This window comes from Candoia aspera, chromosome 1, assembly GCF_035149785.1.
Source record: "Candoia aspera isolate rCanAsp1 chromosome 1, rCanAsp1.hap2, whole genome shotgun sequence".
In the NCBI taxonomy this organism is placed as follows: domain Eukaryota; kingdom Metazoa; phylum Chordata; class Lepidosauria; order Squamata; family Boidae; genus Candoia; species Candoia aspera.
This window is the reverse complement of record NC_086153.1, coordinates 294606648-294622687: the sequence shown is the minus strand read 5'-3', so window position 1 is coordinate 294622687 and position 16040 is coordinate 294606648. Positions and strand designations below refer to the sequence as shown.

The 16040-nt window shown below is 38.1% G+C and overlaps 1 protein-coding gene across 5 annotated transcripts in view; it reads right to left on the bottom strand.

Annotated features, from left to right (window-relative positions):
- Positions 1–8781: 8781 nt before the first annotated feature.
- MIA2 (MIA SH3 domain ER export factor 2) overlaps positions 8782–16040 on the bottom strand; it is a 51145-nt gene continuing 43886 nt past the window's right edge. For 3 of the 5 annotated variants that reach the window (XM_063290076.1, XM_063290072.1, XM_063290077.1), the window contains 6 exons: positions 15815–15943; positions 13427–13585; positions 12444–12575; positions 11206–11279; positions 10368–10599; positions 8782–9326 (listed from right to left, as the gene is read on the bottom strand). In XM_063290076.1, the coding sequence (XP_063146146.1) occupies positions 9148–9326; positions 10368–10599; positions 11206–11279; positions 12444–12575; positions 13427–13585; positions 15815–15943 (905 nt within the window). In that variant the 3' untranslated portion in view covers positions 8782–9147. The remainder of the gene's footprint in view (positions 9327–10367; positions 10600–11205; positions 11280–12443; positions 12576–13426; positions 13586–15814; positions 15944–16040) is intronic. The other 2 variants (XM_063290073.1, XM_063290074.1) reach the window with 2 other exon arrangements.

The following is a 16040-nucleotide window of genomic DNA, read 5'->3' as shown; positions in this document are numbered from 1 at the left end:
GCATTCTAAGAAACGGTGTATCATTAATATCAGCATCCCATTACTAAATAGATCCCTACAGGTAGATAATTAGTAAGAAGCACCTTCCCTGTTTTTCTGCGCTTTAAATCTCTTCTAAATATAATAATTGGGTTTGAAGCTTAGTTACATACAGTTCCTACAAACTCACCCTTTATAGGCTCTTAATATGGTTGCAATATGTTGGTAAGGTGAATTTATTACGTCTCTAGATTTCATTGGTTATGCTGCAAATAAATTAGTTCTCCCTATTAATATGTGGTTCTCTAAACCTATATGACTTCCAGGGACATTGGGAAAACGTATATTGGAAGGTTGATCTTACAGATAGCCTTCTTCTGATACAACACACAGGAAAAGTCATTAGTGCTGTAAATAACCTGTGATAAGAATACTGGTGATAAACATAGATTACAGAAGAAAAAGGCATGCTTTTATTCTTGTTTTATAATAGTATACTTGGAATAAGAGCTATGGTACACGAAACCTCAGCACAAATTTGTATAATTACTATTGCAAGCAAAGCACTGAATATAGACAATTTCAGGGCAACAGGAAAACTACATGCATTTCTCACTGCTGTTTTACTTCAACTAATGGGTTTTTTGCATGTAGCTGGTCCAATAGTCAAACATGAAAAATAGACTTTTGAAGTTTGTGAGCACAGTGGTGTCAAATACATAAATCAGCATGAGGAAGACTTTTGGATTATTCTACTTAGAGCAAAAATATGGTAGAAAAGGTCTGTGTATGTATTGGTAATGGTTTCAAGGGTATGCGATGGAAATAATAACAGATTTATGTGAGTTGATTGGGGGAAAAAGACAGAAATGAAAGAACTGAAAATGGATGGTATTTACACTGAAGGAAGATTTGGTCTGGCATAGTGGATGGTGGCCTGTGACTGACACATGGAAATAGTGGGTGACAAACAAGTGCTGGGAACGTAACGCTCTGCCAACAGATGAGCTGGTAGGTTGACAGCCGCCGTTAAAGAGCTGTGCTTTGAAGTGTTAGTGATGAAAGCGCAGCCTCAGCAGAGCTGCAGAGTGAGAGAAGGCCTGGAAGGCTGCCAGGTCACTATACCAATCGGATGGAGAGAGTGAACTGGAAAGTTTAACAGTTGCTCTAGTTCTGTGGCAAGACCAATGCAAGAAGAAAATGGTTGGAAATTTCTAGCAGCCAGAAAGAGAAGAAAAGCACGTGGAGGACTGCTGGCTGGTTGTAGTAGTTGGGCAATTATATTTCCATCCTCATCTGTGATCCTGTATATTCAAGGGATTGTGCTGAAGACTTTGGTGTGCTGTGAGGAAGAAAGAAGACCTAGGATTGCTTTATAGGTGAGAAAGACATTGGGCAGGGGAAGCATTCCCCCCAAGTGAGAGTATAATGCCCCCAAGGGGCATTCAGTCCACTGCCTCGAGCCCTACTGGGATAGGGACTTTGGGAGATGAAGTAGTTGCAGGTCAGGTTTATTGGGAAGAATATGGAGCTGTGTAAAAGAGAGATGTAGGATATGATTGAATTGATGTGAGCAGCAGAAGTAGTTATCTAGAGTACTTAGGATTAGAATCAATAGTGATACTGCCCAAGTGCAGCATGGAAGCCTAAGGAGGCTCATAGGGTATAGGAGCATATTTCTATTGGAGTTGGTGGGTTAACATTCCAGGAGAAGGGTGACCCACAGTTTGCTGCAGGCCCACTGCTTTTAGCTCTCAGGCCAAGTGACAGGATCATTGGGTGCCATGGCTGTTCATTAATGCCTAAGCTTGCTTGCTATTTTATTTTATTTTATTATTAATTTTTATTTTATTATTAATTTTATTTTATTATTAATTTTATTTTATTATTAATTTAATTTAATTTAATTTAATTTAATTTAATTTAATTTAATTTAATTTAATTATTTTATTTTATTTTATTTTATTTTATTTTATTTTATTTTATTTTATTTTATTTTATTTTATTTTATTTTATTTTATTTTATTTTATTTTATTTTATTCAGGCATCATCCAACTCCAAGATGACTCTAAGCAGCTCATAATTTAAAGCAAAGCAGCAAAATGGAAAATTAGTAAGAGCCAGTTTGGTGAAGTGGTTAAGGCACCCGGCTAAAAGCCAGGAGAGTTCTAGTTCCACCCAAAGCCAGCTGAGTGACTTTGGGCCAGTTGGTCTCTGGAGGCAGTGGCAAACCACTTCTGAAACCTTGCCAAGAAAACTGCAGGGACTAGTCCAGGTAGTCGCCAGGAGTCAACAATGACTCAAAGGCACACGTGTGCACACGCACACACTTATACACACACACACTAATATAATGTAATAATAAATATAATAATATAATATAATATAATATAATATAATATAATATAATATAATATAATATAATATAATATAATATAATATAATAATATATAAGGTATGCAAGATCAGCATCTGTTCAAGCAACACACTATATATTCAGGAACATAGGAACACATCTAAGAAGGGGCCCATACCTTGTTCAGGTGGACACAATTCTGAGAGAGGTATACCCCTCTCCAGCTCCCACTAGGTCTCAGTTATAAATGCCACCAGAAAAAAGCACTCCGAGGGAATATGTCACCCTCACTTTCATAAGCCAAATATCGGGGGATAGTGGTGGCAAGGAACAGAGGGTCATCAGTCATGTCAGAGAAAGTCCTGATAGCCCAGCAGTCTGCTGCACTTCTCCCCACCACCAGCTTTTTTGGTGTCTTCAGCTCCTTAAGGTCCTTGGGCTCTGATGGCTGTGCTGGCCTCACAGGCTCCACTGGCACTGCTTGTACCTAGATTATGGAATACCTGGATTCATGTCCCACTTGGCTGATTTGTATATTTGGACGGGTTGTATATGGCTGGATTCAAGAGGTATTAGTATCTCTTTGGGGGGCGTGTGTGGCCCCTTTTGAAAAAAAAAATCTCTTAATCCAACCACTTTAGACAACCAAAGTTGGGGGAAGGTTTTGGAGAAGATCAGGGGCCATAGTTACAAATGATCTGAAACAGACTTGCTGGATTCTTTTCAGACATGGGCATGGTACTGCAACAACCCCTCTCATGATGTTGCCTTCATGAATGACCAGTGATTGCAGATTCAGGCACCTATGCTACCAGTCACTGCACTGGTTGCCAGTTTGCTTCCAGGTTCAGGTCCAAGTACCAGTTATTAAGCCCTACATGGCTCTGCTCCTAGGCACTAACAGGAACATCTCTCCAGTAAGATTTGGCTCATCCTATGCATTCACACAGAGTGGGTTCGCTAAACTTCTCCATCCCATCACAGGTTAATGGAGGGCAGGCCAAAGAACACACTTCTTCTGTTGCTGTCCTCATGATTAAGGCTTTAGTCTGGCATGGATCTGATGTTCCACACACTGAATGAATTCAGTGGCTTTAAAGAGAACTCAGGAGAAAGCTGCCAGTGATGCTATGCAATCAAAGAATTCTGATTCAACTCTTTATGTGAATAATACCTGCTGGATTTACACAGCACATTCAAATCTACCATAATCAGTTGTACAATATATATTAATAGGATTTGGTCTGTCACAGATTTCTCAAGGCAGTTTATATATGTTAATAAAAGCATAAAACCATTTGATTCATCTCCAAACTCTAGTACTAACAAGATAACCACAACCTTTTCTGAATCCCACTCGCCTTTCAAAAGCCAATAGAGACCATAAACACAATCCTGGGGAAGTAAGTTCCAAAATTATAAGGACCATTGATGAAAAAGCCCATGGTAACTGCACACTTGCTGGGCCTTACTGGTTTTCCCCTCATGAAATTCTGAAGTTGATTTTAAGGGCTGTGTAAGCAATCATTATATAATATGGTCTGCACCCATTTAAGATTGCAAAGGTTAGAAATAACAAATCCTGAGTTAGCGAACATTTAGGAAAACATACATCTACTATTTTTATTTCTTAGCTGGAAGAGACAGTTATTGGGAGTTTTGGAGACAGATGTCATTGATGGGCACCCATTGATGGGGGACTGATAAAATGAAAACCTTGTATGTGGGTAATTCCAGGATACAGGAATTTAGGCATCTGCCTATTCTAAATTGTTTTGCACTCCTCATAAATAACATTCAAACATGCTTGGGCCTAGAGACATAATTGTCATTGGGAATCCAAGTGACTGCTGTGGCTGAGAATATTTATTATGAGCATTGATTGATTCACTAACTACATTCCTGACCAGAAACAGTCTAGTTTTCCATGTACAAGCGTGAAGTAATGCTTAGATTATTGTAATATATTGTATCTGGAACTACTGTTGTGCTTGATATGGAAGCTGCAGCTAATACAGCATGTGGCCACCAGGTTGTTGAGTGGTACAACTGGCAGTGCACCAGTTATACATTTGTTGAAGCAATTGCTATAGCTGCCAACTAGGTACCAAGCTAGATTCAAGATTTTGCTTCTGGAAGTGAGATAGTCCAAAACAGCTTGGAAAAGGATACTAACCACTTTTGCCATTGGAGACTTGATCAGTATTATCAATAGTGGAGTTGTTGTTTATTCGTTTAGTCGCTTCCGACTCTTCGTGACTTCATGGACCAGCCCACGCCAGAGCTTCCTGTCGGTCGTCAACACCCCCAGCTCCCCCAGGGACGAGTCCGTCACCTCTAGAATATCATCCATCCACCTTGCCCTTGGTCGGTCCCTCTTCCTTTTGCCCTCCACTCTCCCTAGCATCAGCATCTTCTCCAGGGTGTCCTGTCTTCTCATGATGTGGCCAAAGTATTTCAGTTTTGCCTTTAATATCATTCCCTCAAGTGAGCAGTCTGGCTTTATTTCCTGGAGGATGGACTGGTTTGATCTTCTTGCAGTCCAAGGCACTCTCAGAATTTTCCTCCAACACCACAGTTCAAAAGCATCGATCTTCCTTCTCTCAGCCTTCCTTATGGTCCAGCTCTCGCAGCCATATGTTACTACGGGGAACACCATTGCTTTAACTATGCGGACCTTTGTTGTCAGTGTGATGTCTCTGCTCTTGACTATTTTATCGAGATTTGTCATTGCTCTTCTCCCAAGGATTAAGCATCTTCTGATTTCCTGACTGCAGTCAGCATCTGCAGTAATCTTTGCACCTAGAAATACAAAGTCTTTCACTGCTTCTACATTTTCTCCCTCTATTTGCCAGTTATCAATCAAGCTGGTTGCCATAATCTTGGTTTTTTTGAGGTTTAGCTGCAAGCCAGCTTTTGCACTTTCTTCTTTCACCTTCATCATAAGGCTCCTCAGTTCCTCTTCGCTTTCAGCCATCAAAGTGGTATCATCTGCATATCTGAGATTATTAATGTTTCTTCCAGCAATTTTAACTCCAGCCTTGGATTCCTCAAGCCCAGCTTGTCGCATGATGTGTTCTGCATACAAGTTGAATAGGTAGGGTGAGAGTATACAGCCCTGCCGTACCCCTTTCCCAATCTTAAACCGGTCCGTTGTTCCGTGGTCTGTTCTTACTGTTGCTACTTGGTCGTTATACAGATTCTTCAGGAGGCAGACAAGATGACTTGGTATCCCCATACCACTAAGAACTTGCCACAATTTGTTATGGTCCACACAGTCAAAGGCTTTAGAATAGTCAATAAAACAGAAATAGATCTTTTTCTGAAACTCCCTGGCTTTTTCCATTATCCATCGGATATTGGCAATTTGGTCCCTAGTTCCTCTGCCTTTTCTAAACCCAGCTTGTACATCTGGCAATTCTCACTCCATGAGTTGCTGAAGTCTACCTTGCAGGATCTTGAGCATTACCTTACTGGCATGTGAAATGAGTGCCACTGTTCAATAGTTTGAACATTCTTTAGTGTTTCGCTTTTTTGGTATGGGGATATAAGTTGATTTTTTCCAATCTGATGGCCATTCTTGTGTTTTCCAAATTTGCTGGCATATGGCATGCATTACCTTGACAGCATCATCTTGCAAGATTTTGAACAGTTCAGCTGGGATGTCGTCGTCTCCTGCTGCCTTGTTATTAGCAATGCTTCTTAAGGCCCATTCAGCCTCACTCTTCAGGATGTCTGGCTCTAGCTCACTGACCACACCGTCAAAGCTATCCCCGATATTGTTATCCTTCCTATACAGGTCTTCTGTATATTCTTGCCACCTTTTCTTGATCTCTTCTTCTTCTGTTAGGTCCTTGCCATCTTTGTTTTTGATCATACCCATTTCGGCCTGGAATTTACCTCCGATGTTTCTAATTTTCTGGAAGAGGTCTCTTGTCCTTCCTATTCTATTGTCTTCTTCCACTTCCACGCATTGCTTGTTTAAAAATAATTCCCTTGGGTGGCCCTTTCTATGCTAGTTTTTGAATTGTGAATGCTGTCCCTGAAATGTATGAAGTGTTTAACTGTTGCATCCCCTCAACAGCCATTGAAGACTTTTTTTTTCATTCAGGATTTCCAAGTATGTTGGATAAATGCTTCTGCTGTGCTCTTTTTCCTTTTTAAGAATATGCTTTGTGATGTTTTCATTTTCCTTGTTGTAATTTTATCGTAAATTGCTTCAAAAACTATTGATACGAAATGTGGTTTAAAATATATTAAATATATATATAGTAAATACCTGATAGGTTTGTCTAATTACTGGAAGAATCACGCTATCTACCTAGAGACTTTTTAAGTAGCTCATCTAAACTTCAGATCTTTGTATTTACACAATTGGATATATTAAGCAGCCCCATAGAGAGCCAGTACAGGAGGCTGGACACAAATAATTTTCTCTCATGCATTAATTATGACTAATAAAAAAAAACATATGCATAAGGGTGAAGTTGTAACAGTGGCTTTCCCCAATTTCAACAAAGTGACACTGTTCACTCTATCACTGCTTTTCAGTGTAAAGATTAGATCGTTGGCAAGACTTTATGGACAGGGTTGTATCACTCTGATATTACTAACTTGTCACAAAGCTTTAAAATCTGAACAGACTAATGCAATTTGTGAAATGAAGTTAACTAATGCAGAATACGGATACTAGACAATAGTACTAGAAACTGAGGATGATTCTGTTTGCACACTTATATGTGTTATTGAAGTCATCTGTTAAGCTTTGAGTTGAGCAAAATTAGAAATTGACTTTAAAGAAAAAAGAACAGGGCAGGAAAAAGCCTTCCAATTATACAAGTAAAAAACTGGAGTACTACCATATAGATAAGCACAAATGTGTCAAAAATATAAATAAAACACCAGTATTTTTGCACTTAATGTATTTACAACTTCAACATTAATCTTCTCTTGCAAAGATTCTCACACTGGTGCTATAAATATATTGAGCAGTAAATTGATAGTTTGGACATCTGGTTTGTAATTATCATACAACTTAGGAAAATGGGTAATACTTTACTGTCAGTATCAAAATTATTGGACACAGAAGTGCTGTGCAAGACGCAGCAAAATCCAACTTGTGCTCAGTAAGAACAACACTGAGGCTGTATTAAAGCTAGCCAACCAGACTGTAGTCAAATTCAAACCCAGCCTCTGTTGTTAAATTAACAGCTCAGTGTGTCATGCAAACCCATAAAAATAGGTTGAGTACATCATGCTTATATTAGCTGTGGGCAAGCATGTTATGTGAACATGGCTGTGGATTACAAGTGGAATAGAGATTTGAATACAAGTTGTCCTTGCTTACTGACCACTTGTTCAGTGACTGGAGTTTGGCCCTGAAAAAGACTTATGACCAGTCTTTGAAGTTGCGGCTGTTGCAGCATCCCTGAGGTCACGTGATCACGATTTGGTTGCTTGGCAACTGGCACGCATTTACAACAGGCACAGCATCCTGCAGTCACAATCACCATTTGTGACCTTCATAGCCAGCTTTCAACAAGCAAAGTCAACAGGGAAGCTGGCAGGAAGTTGCAAGTCGTGGTCACACAACATTGCACTTAACTATCAGTGGTGATTTACTTAACGACCGCAGTAAGAACTGACATTGTAAGTTGAGCGCAATCTCCTGACTTTACAACCGTGTCTCTTAGCGAGAGTTTCCGGTCCCAATTGCAGTTGGTGAGGACTACCTGTACCAGGTACAATTAGCAAACACTTGACTATGTGTATTGTTATCATGGTCTTCTAACAGGCTTCCACAATATACCGAAATAAGTACGGTAGATAATGGGCCATTTGAGTGAATGCAGGACTTCCATCATACCATTGAGAAATGTCAGCATGTACAGTAATCAGGGTGTGGGACAAAAATTAAGAAAGACTCAAACTTAAAAGTCCACCCTCAGCCATGGAACTTCATTTGGAGACTTTGAACCAATTACTCTTCCTTAATCCAACCTATCTAAGAGGGTTGTTGTGCTATGTATATCACCTTGAACTCCTGGAGAAAAAGTAGGACAGCAATCTATCATACAAATAAAAAACAGAGAGACACTACACTGTGTATTTATGTACTGCAGTGCAAAATTATATGGCTCAAATTTCAAATCACAGCTCACAAGCTATAGGGCATCAGAAAAATAAGGTGAAGCTGACAACCATCTTTTTGATTATTAAAAAGACACACACAGGCATTCCTCCTTGAGCAATGCAGTGAAAGAATCTCCCAAATTTTCAAAGTAACATGCTCACCCACAAAGCTTTAGTTTACGTTAAGGAGAAAAGATGGTGGGACTAGTCTTGTGTAGCATACTCTTAACAGTATTTACCGTAGCAGTAGAAAGAAAGTATGAAACTACTGAAGGACTATCATGAAGTCTACTTTCAGAATTGATTAAAGAGGTCACTGACTTTCTTTTATTAAATAGTCAAAATATTACAAATGATTTAAAATCTTTATTTTTTTTACACCTGCATTTCACCATAATCCTCATTTTCACATGCATTGATTTTCTATGAGACCAGGTGTGGTCAAATCCAACTAGAGAATTCTTACATGGGACTAAATTTTACATCTCCTAGATAAGCAAATTAAAAATATTTAAAAGTTGCTGCTGTACAGTTACAATTTATTCACAGTTAAACCATTATTTACAGAGCACTCTGAGAATTACTCTATTCAGCTTCAATTTGAGCAATAATATAGAGTTGATTAAGTAACAAATTACTTAACAATAATTCAGTTGAGAGAAAAAGAACAGAACAACTTTCAACCAGTTTCTTGTTGTGATTCCTGATGATCTGTAGACGACACAGTTGACAGCTGTGTTAACTCAGCAGGCAGTTCATTTCTGTTATCAGGTGGTGGTGGTGGTGGTGGTGGAAAAAAGCCAGGCCTTGGAGGAGGTGGATACTGTGAAAAAGGCCTCATAGGAAAGGGACCTCTCACTGTTCAAAGAGAATTATCAAGATTTCTTTAGTCTGAATTTAGAACAAAGCTACTTAATATTGGACACATAACTAAAATCAACAGTAGCTATAGTAAGCAATTAGTAAGAGATGACATTAAAAAATCTTCAGTAAAACGATTTCATAGAAGAAAGGAAAGCAAAATTAAAACTGAATATTTTACTACGCTCAAAGCTTCTCTAGATTCAAAAGTTGCCTTTGCCAAACTGATGCTCTCTAGATAATATAACGGACTCTAATTCCCATTAAACCAGGAGATATATGAAGAAAACATCACTCTGAAAGGGCTGCTCTTGGCTCATGACATTTTTAACAGAGGTGAATTTTAATAAATTTTGCTAGAATTGCCTGTTCTCACGATAAGAAAAACAAAGCTCTGTTTCTACCTAATGATTTTGTAACAATACAAAGACAAAGATCAATGCAAATAAGTACAATACAATATAATGCAACTGAAGTTCCTAGCAAAGTTCTCCCACAACACATTGTAATGCCTGAGGGGAAAAACAGGCCTTCAAGGCCTTCCCCATCTAGGCCCCCAGAGCCTCCAAGCAGTGGAAAGAACCTGACGGTGTCTCTTGGATGGACTGGGGTCACCTTAGACAGGCTCTGGGGCAAAGCACAGGGACCTGGGACATGGCATCCTTCCCAAGAGTGGCTCACCCATCTCCCACCAAACTAAAAAATGTCCTGAAAAAATTGCAACGAACAACTCCCTTTAAATCTTTAGGAATGTGCTTTATCACTGTTAAGTTGATATTAAACAGAGCTAGAGTTTAGCAATAACTTTAATAATAAACTTCATGTTCTTAAAAAGTTTTAAATTAGGAAAAATCATATAGCAGAAGCACCTAGGCACATTAACTGTGACTAAATCTTGAAAGCAGGAGAACTAGATTGTTACTCTTAATTTTTCTCAATCCAGATACATTAATTTCTTCTTGGATTGTGCCTCAATTTATAATGGTTTACAAGTGTTTTCCTAGGAACCTATCTAGTATTTAGAAACCAGTAACATACTTGGTAGTAGAGGACGTGGCAAACCAGCAAAATCCCTTGGAAAATATTCCTGTGCTCCATATACAGAACTAGGAGGTACTGGTAGAAATGGAGGGCCTCTTCTCATGAAAGATCCTCTTGGATCCACTGACATTAGAGGCGCTCTCAAAAAGGGAAGCGGTGGTGGCACAATTCCTGGTCCTAAGGGTTCATTTTCAGGAGGAACAGACTGATCAGGTATATTGAGCATATTCTGTGAAAAAGAGAATAGAGGCAAGTTAACTTTTGGAAAGCATCTGTCATTTACAAGTGCCTTATGAAAGCAGACCAGAGTAGAAATGGAATCCAAACCAGGAGCATGAGCCAAAGAGAGTGCCTTCAAATCCCAATTCCAAAAGCTGCAATTGAAAAGACATTAATTAAAGTAAGACACAGTCAGGTGGATCACAAACAGGAGAGATTCCCAACACAATGAAAACTTCTGGCTAAGTAAGGAGGGCAGGATTTTCACTGAGTCACCTTCTCCTCTGAGGCCCCCTGAGCCACCCCTGCATCTGTTACCTCTATCGAGAACAGATTTCCCAGATTCAAGAGAGAGGGAAAAACAGCAAAAATTGCCTCTCCTCTTCTGAGAGCACTACCAAAAGAGGGTGGAATCGAAGCCAATATTGACTTCTCTATAGAAAATGCAGTCCAGCCATTACTAACCAACTATTTTTCCTTCGGTAGTATCAGAATATGGAAGCATTCACGGCATAATAAAGCTAAATGAAAATATAAATTATACAAATTTAGTTACGGCATTGCCAATTTCAAATTCAATAAAATTGTTTTCTCAGTCTTTCTGTGTTTTACTTACGCTGCCATTGGAATGACCTCTTATTTCATTTCCACTCAAGTCCATTCTCAAGTTATTTTCAGGTGATAGTCCATCTGGATGTGAGGAAAAGCAAAACACATTTTAACATTAAACAGACACACAAACATATTCCTTCCAAAGAACAGAGGCTATAAACATAAGAGACAACGTCAAACAGTGTTTTCACACATTTATTAAGCACAAATGCTAAATAAGAAACATGAATGCTTGTGTTTCAAAAAATTATCCACTCCATAGAGATGCAATATTCATTCATTCATTCATTTACTATCCTGCCTTTATTATTTTTATAAATAACTCAAGGCGGCGAACATACCTAATACGCCCTCCTCCTCCTATTTTCCCCACAACAACAACCCTGTGAGGTGATTTGGGCTGAGAGAGAGTGACTGGCCCAAGGTCACCCAGCCGGCTTTCATGCCCAAAGTGGGACTAGAGCTCTCAGTCTCCTGGTTTCTAGCCCATTGCCTTAACCATTAGACCAAAGTTATTAACATTCCTGTACAGAACATTTAAGACTTCTTTCCCTTTTCAAGTCAACTGGTATGCACACATCAAGAATGCTGCTTAAATGTTATTCTAGTTACAGAAAATGAAGCAATTTGTTATGATTTGCTTCTGAATAATCCATGTTTACTGATGTTGGTTTAAATGTTTTGAAAAATGTTTTTAGCATGAGCTGACATTAAATGGGTCAGGCTGTATTCAGTTCTGTTTTAACAACATATTTTTTTCTTTCATACTTCCACTATATGCAGTATCTTAGTAAACTTTCCCTCACCCTCAATCCTGTTCAAGTTCTTCTATCTGATTTCATGCAAATTCACAGACAGCCCCATACAGCATACTCAGCCTGAGAAAACAGTCAAGGCTGCTGAGGTTTTTCAGGGGGCTAAGGCCACTGAGGAGCAGCATGGGAGAAACATGGGTTGTGTGCATTATTCCCATTCCCACAACCCATTATTTTCCACAGCTGATGAGTGGTTAAAGTAGCTTCACTTGTTTCTTAACTTCTAGCACTGCTTTTTTCTCTGTGAGAACCATGAAATATAGCCGAACTGCAGGGGGCACAGAACATAACTTCCGACATATCACAGCTGTTACTAACATCCTTAGATATCTTACTAAGAAGAAGAACTAAAGCCTGAAGATTTGCATTTTTCTAGGTTCTAAAGAATTACTTTTATATTCAAGCATTTAAAAATTACAATTCCTACCTGTTTTATCAACTGAATGCATGTTATAACCTCTTAGTTCAGCTGGTCCTGAAAGCCTTCCAGAGTTTAGGGGATTTGAATGAAATCTTTCTGGTCTTCGAGGAGGAAGAGATTGCTCACTATACAGGTGACCTATTGTTTAATAAAAAATGAAGCTTATTGAGAAGAATTCCTGAACAATGCCTATAGCTTATTTTATTTTGTATTCCTTATACACAAGAACATACAAGTTAAACCATAAAGGACAAGAGGTACATGTTCCCAGTAATATGTTACTGGACATCTGATACTTACTACATACTTAATATAGAATCATAAAATCTTAAGATTGGAAGGGACGGTGGAGTCCAATCTGCTGCCCATACTATCCCACATAAATTGCTGTTTAGCTGTTGTTTGAAAAGGCCTTGTGATGGAGCTCCCATATCTCCAGCAAGCAGGCTGTTTAATAGCTTTTATGGTCAGGAAATTCCTCATTTCAAGTTTCTCTCTGTAAAGATCTCTTCTCTGGAGAATTAATCCATAACATATGATGCTAGAAGAATGATTCAACTATACCATTCAACTATACAATCCCTGGGACATCCAGTTTTCTTTACTTGGAATAGATGAATATCAATATTATGAGGCTGTATTTGTGTATTATCAGAAATATATAATCTGGAAATGGTTCTAGGTGTCTAGTCATATGTCCAGTGCATTAAAGATTATTTCCAGTTTTGGATCACGTGAACCAGAAATATACCTCTTAAAATGTTTAAATCAGTTAATTCTGTGAAAAAAGAGGATATTCTGAGGAAAAAACTGTTTTAGAGCACACCACCTTGAAATGGTTTACACATCTCTATCCACTGAACCCAAATCTCCTGATGGAGAGGATTACAATCTCATGAGGAAGGTCCACTTCAAAGTGGATCTCAGTAATATTTCAATGTAATTTCATTTCTATGTTCAGCAAAGAGCGGTAGACCATGTTTTGTTACCTGAATGAGGGAGGATTACTCTGTGATCTCTATCCCACGGAGGTGACAAAGATCCAGTGTCAGAAGGTGGCCTGTGTGGATCAGATAACCTATTGGTGTTCAGCTCTCCTCTTTCATTACCAACTTCAGGTGTGCCAGGATTCCCCAGTCCTCTTGAACCTAATGAAACCAATTTCAATGGATTCAATTAGCTCAAAATCTACCAATTTTGACTGGACCTGTAAGTACTAAAACAATGTCTGTTTCAAAGCCTGGACTCATAAAAAATTGCTAATTTATCAAGTTTAGGTGAAAAGATAAATTTGACTAATATACACAAGCAAAATCTCACTGCATTTACAACAGGGGATAACAAAGCAGGATGTTTTGTGGTATTTAAGCTGGTTCATAATACATACAGTATACATAAAATTTGTACCATACTGTTTGAATACTGATTTTTCTGAGATATAAACACCCAGTGGCTCAATCTGGAGTAGAAAAACCTCTGAGTTTAGAAAATTCACTTATGTTGTGGGCATTAGTCTTTAAAGAAGAACTCTTAATATATTTTTTTTTAAAAAAATGGGGTATGTGAATCATGTTTCCACTTCCATACACATTCTGATCAGGACTGGTCCAGTGCACGCTGGCCAGAGAAATGTTTAAAAAAAGAGTAGCAGTACAGGATGTACATACAAGTCAGTCTGTAAATGGCTCTTACAAGCCTCTTCTTTTACTAATCTTTGGTTTCAACATTATTACAGAAATTTTATATTCTATCTTTTCTGTTTCATTTAATGTCACTGCAGCTTTAAGAAGCAAAGACTCTTCTAATTTCCCCTTGTTTTATTCATGGCCATCTTGGGTTCTAGAAAAGGACAAACCTACCTTCATATTTTCTTCCTTCTTGTTCCTTCACTCTTGCTTTTCTCTTGTTATTCTAATGCAACCTCAGGGTCTTTCCCCCACCACTGAAGAGATTCAATCTCTCAAATAAAGTTCAACTAAGACTGACTTTTATCTGACCACAAACATGCACTGTTGAAAGTCTTTTGTTTACATTCCTCAAGACTTCTGTTACATACCTGGGATTCTAAAAGTACTGTGAATCTTTGTATCTGGCACTGTTCTTAACTGCTGTTAAAAGCTCAAACTTTTGATCACTGAAGTTCATCAGGATGTTCTTCTCTGCCAGTAGTTCTTTAATTGCCTTTGTTTGTATTGTCCTATTGACTTTAAGCTTATATATGTACAAGAAATGTATAAAAACTGGTATGAAAATGCAGTAGGAGGGTGTAAGTAAGATAAAGGGAAAGATGCCTGTGCTACACTTCACCCAATTTAAAATAAAGTATTATTGCCTTTTGTTCTGTCTGCAAATGCTGCAAATTCCCTTAGGTATGCAATTGTTCAGTCATGTCAGGTTGCTGCTTTGAAAAACAACCACCATCACTCTGAAACAAAGTCCACATTAAGATTCCTCTTACAAAGCAAAGGAAGGAAGAAAATCTTTTTATCAACTGAATCACTGTATATTATTAAATAAATATTGCTCTCAGAGCCCAATTCTGTCCCAAACCCAGCCTCCTCCAAGAGACCCATCATATCTTTTAAAGAGGTTAAAAGAGTCTTTTTTTATTTTAGAAGAGTAAGTGAGAAACAAGCCCTTTAAACAGGTAGGAAAAGAGCTGAAACTACATCCAACCTTTTCATTTTTAATTAATTATACTTCAAAAGCAGGTAAACAGCCTGAATATCTTATTCTCTGATTCTCAAACCATGGTAGGTACTGATCTCTTACCTACTTTGTTATACTTGTTCATTTCAAACTGTCTGTATGCCAGAAATTTTGGAATAAAGTTTAATAATTTTAAAGCCATCCTTAGGCTGCAATCAACAACCTAAAATGCAAAAACTCATACTGTATGGTAACATAAGGATAAGTATGAACTGCTTTTCCTTTCACCTCACTTATTTTAGTTTTAAAAGCTGCCATTTGGTCCAGTTTTATTAATCTAATAAATGATCAGTACTGGTTTAGGGTTGTTTTTTTTTTAAGTAAAATAATTTCAAAACTGAACTTTCCACAAATGGCTTCATAAGTACTGGTGGATCACAAATTTAGTTTCACTTTCTTTAGTCAAGAACAGGAGTAAAAGAGCCCTTTCATGAACAGGAAGCTTCTCCTCTCTGCATGTTTACTATAAAAACATGTAAGATATAAAGTTGGAATATGGAATTACTGCTCTAAGTTCCATGCCAGAGACCATTTATATAGATAAAACAGGTTTAGCTGAAAAAGGTCCTTTTAAAGTATATTTTACAGAACCATTACCAAGAAAGGAGGGATAGACTAAGAGGAGAGAGAATCCAGAGTCATTAAGTTTTCAAATTTAAGAAGTGTACCTCTTCCTCCTCTACCTGGAAGCACAGGTGAAAGTCTTAAGGGACCCTCCAATAAGGTAGGGGGGGAAAGAAAAGCTCTTGTTTCAGATGAAGGTCTGCCCATTGGTGAGGGTCCATATGGGGACTGGTCTGGAACAGTTAAAACAAAATACTAAAATTCATAAGGTTAACGTTAATGGGTGTATAGAACAACAATCATTTATCAGCTCAGATTTGAAGTTTAAAA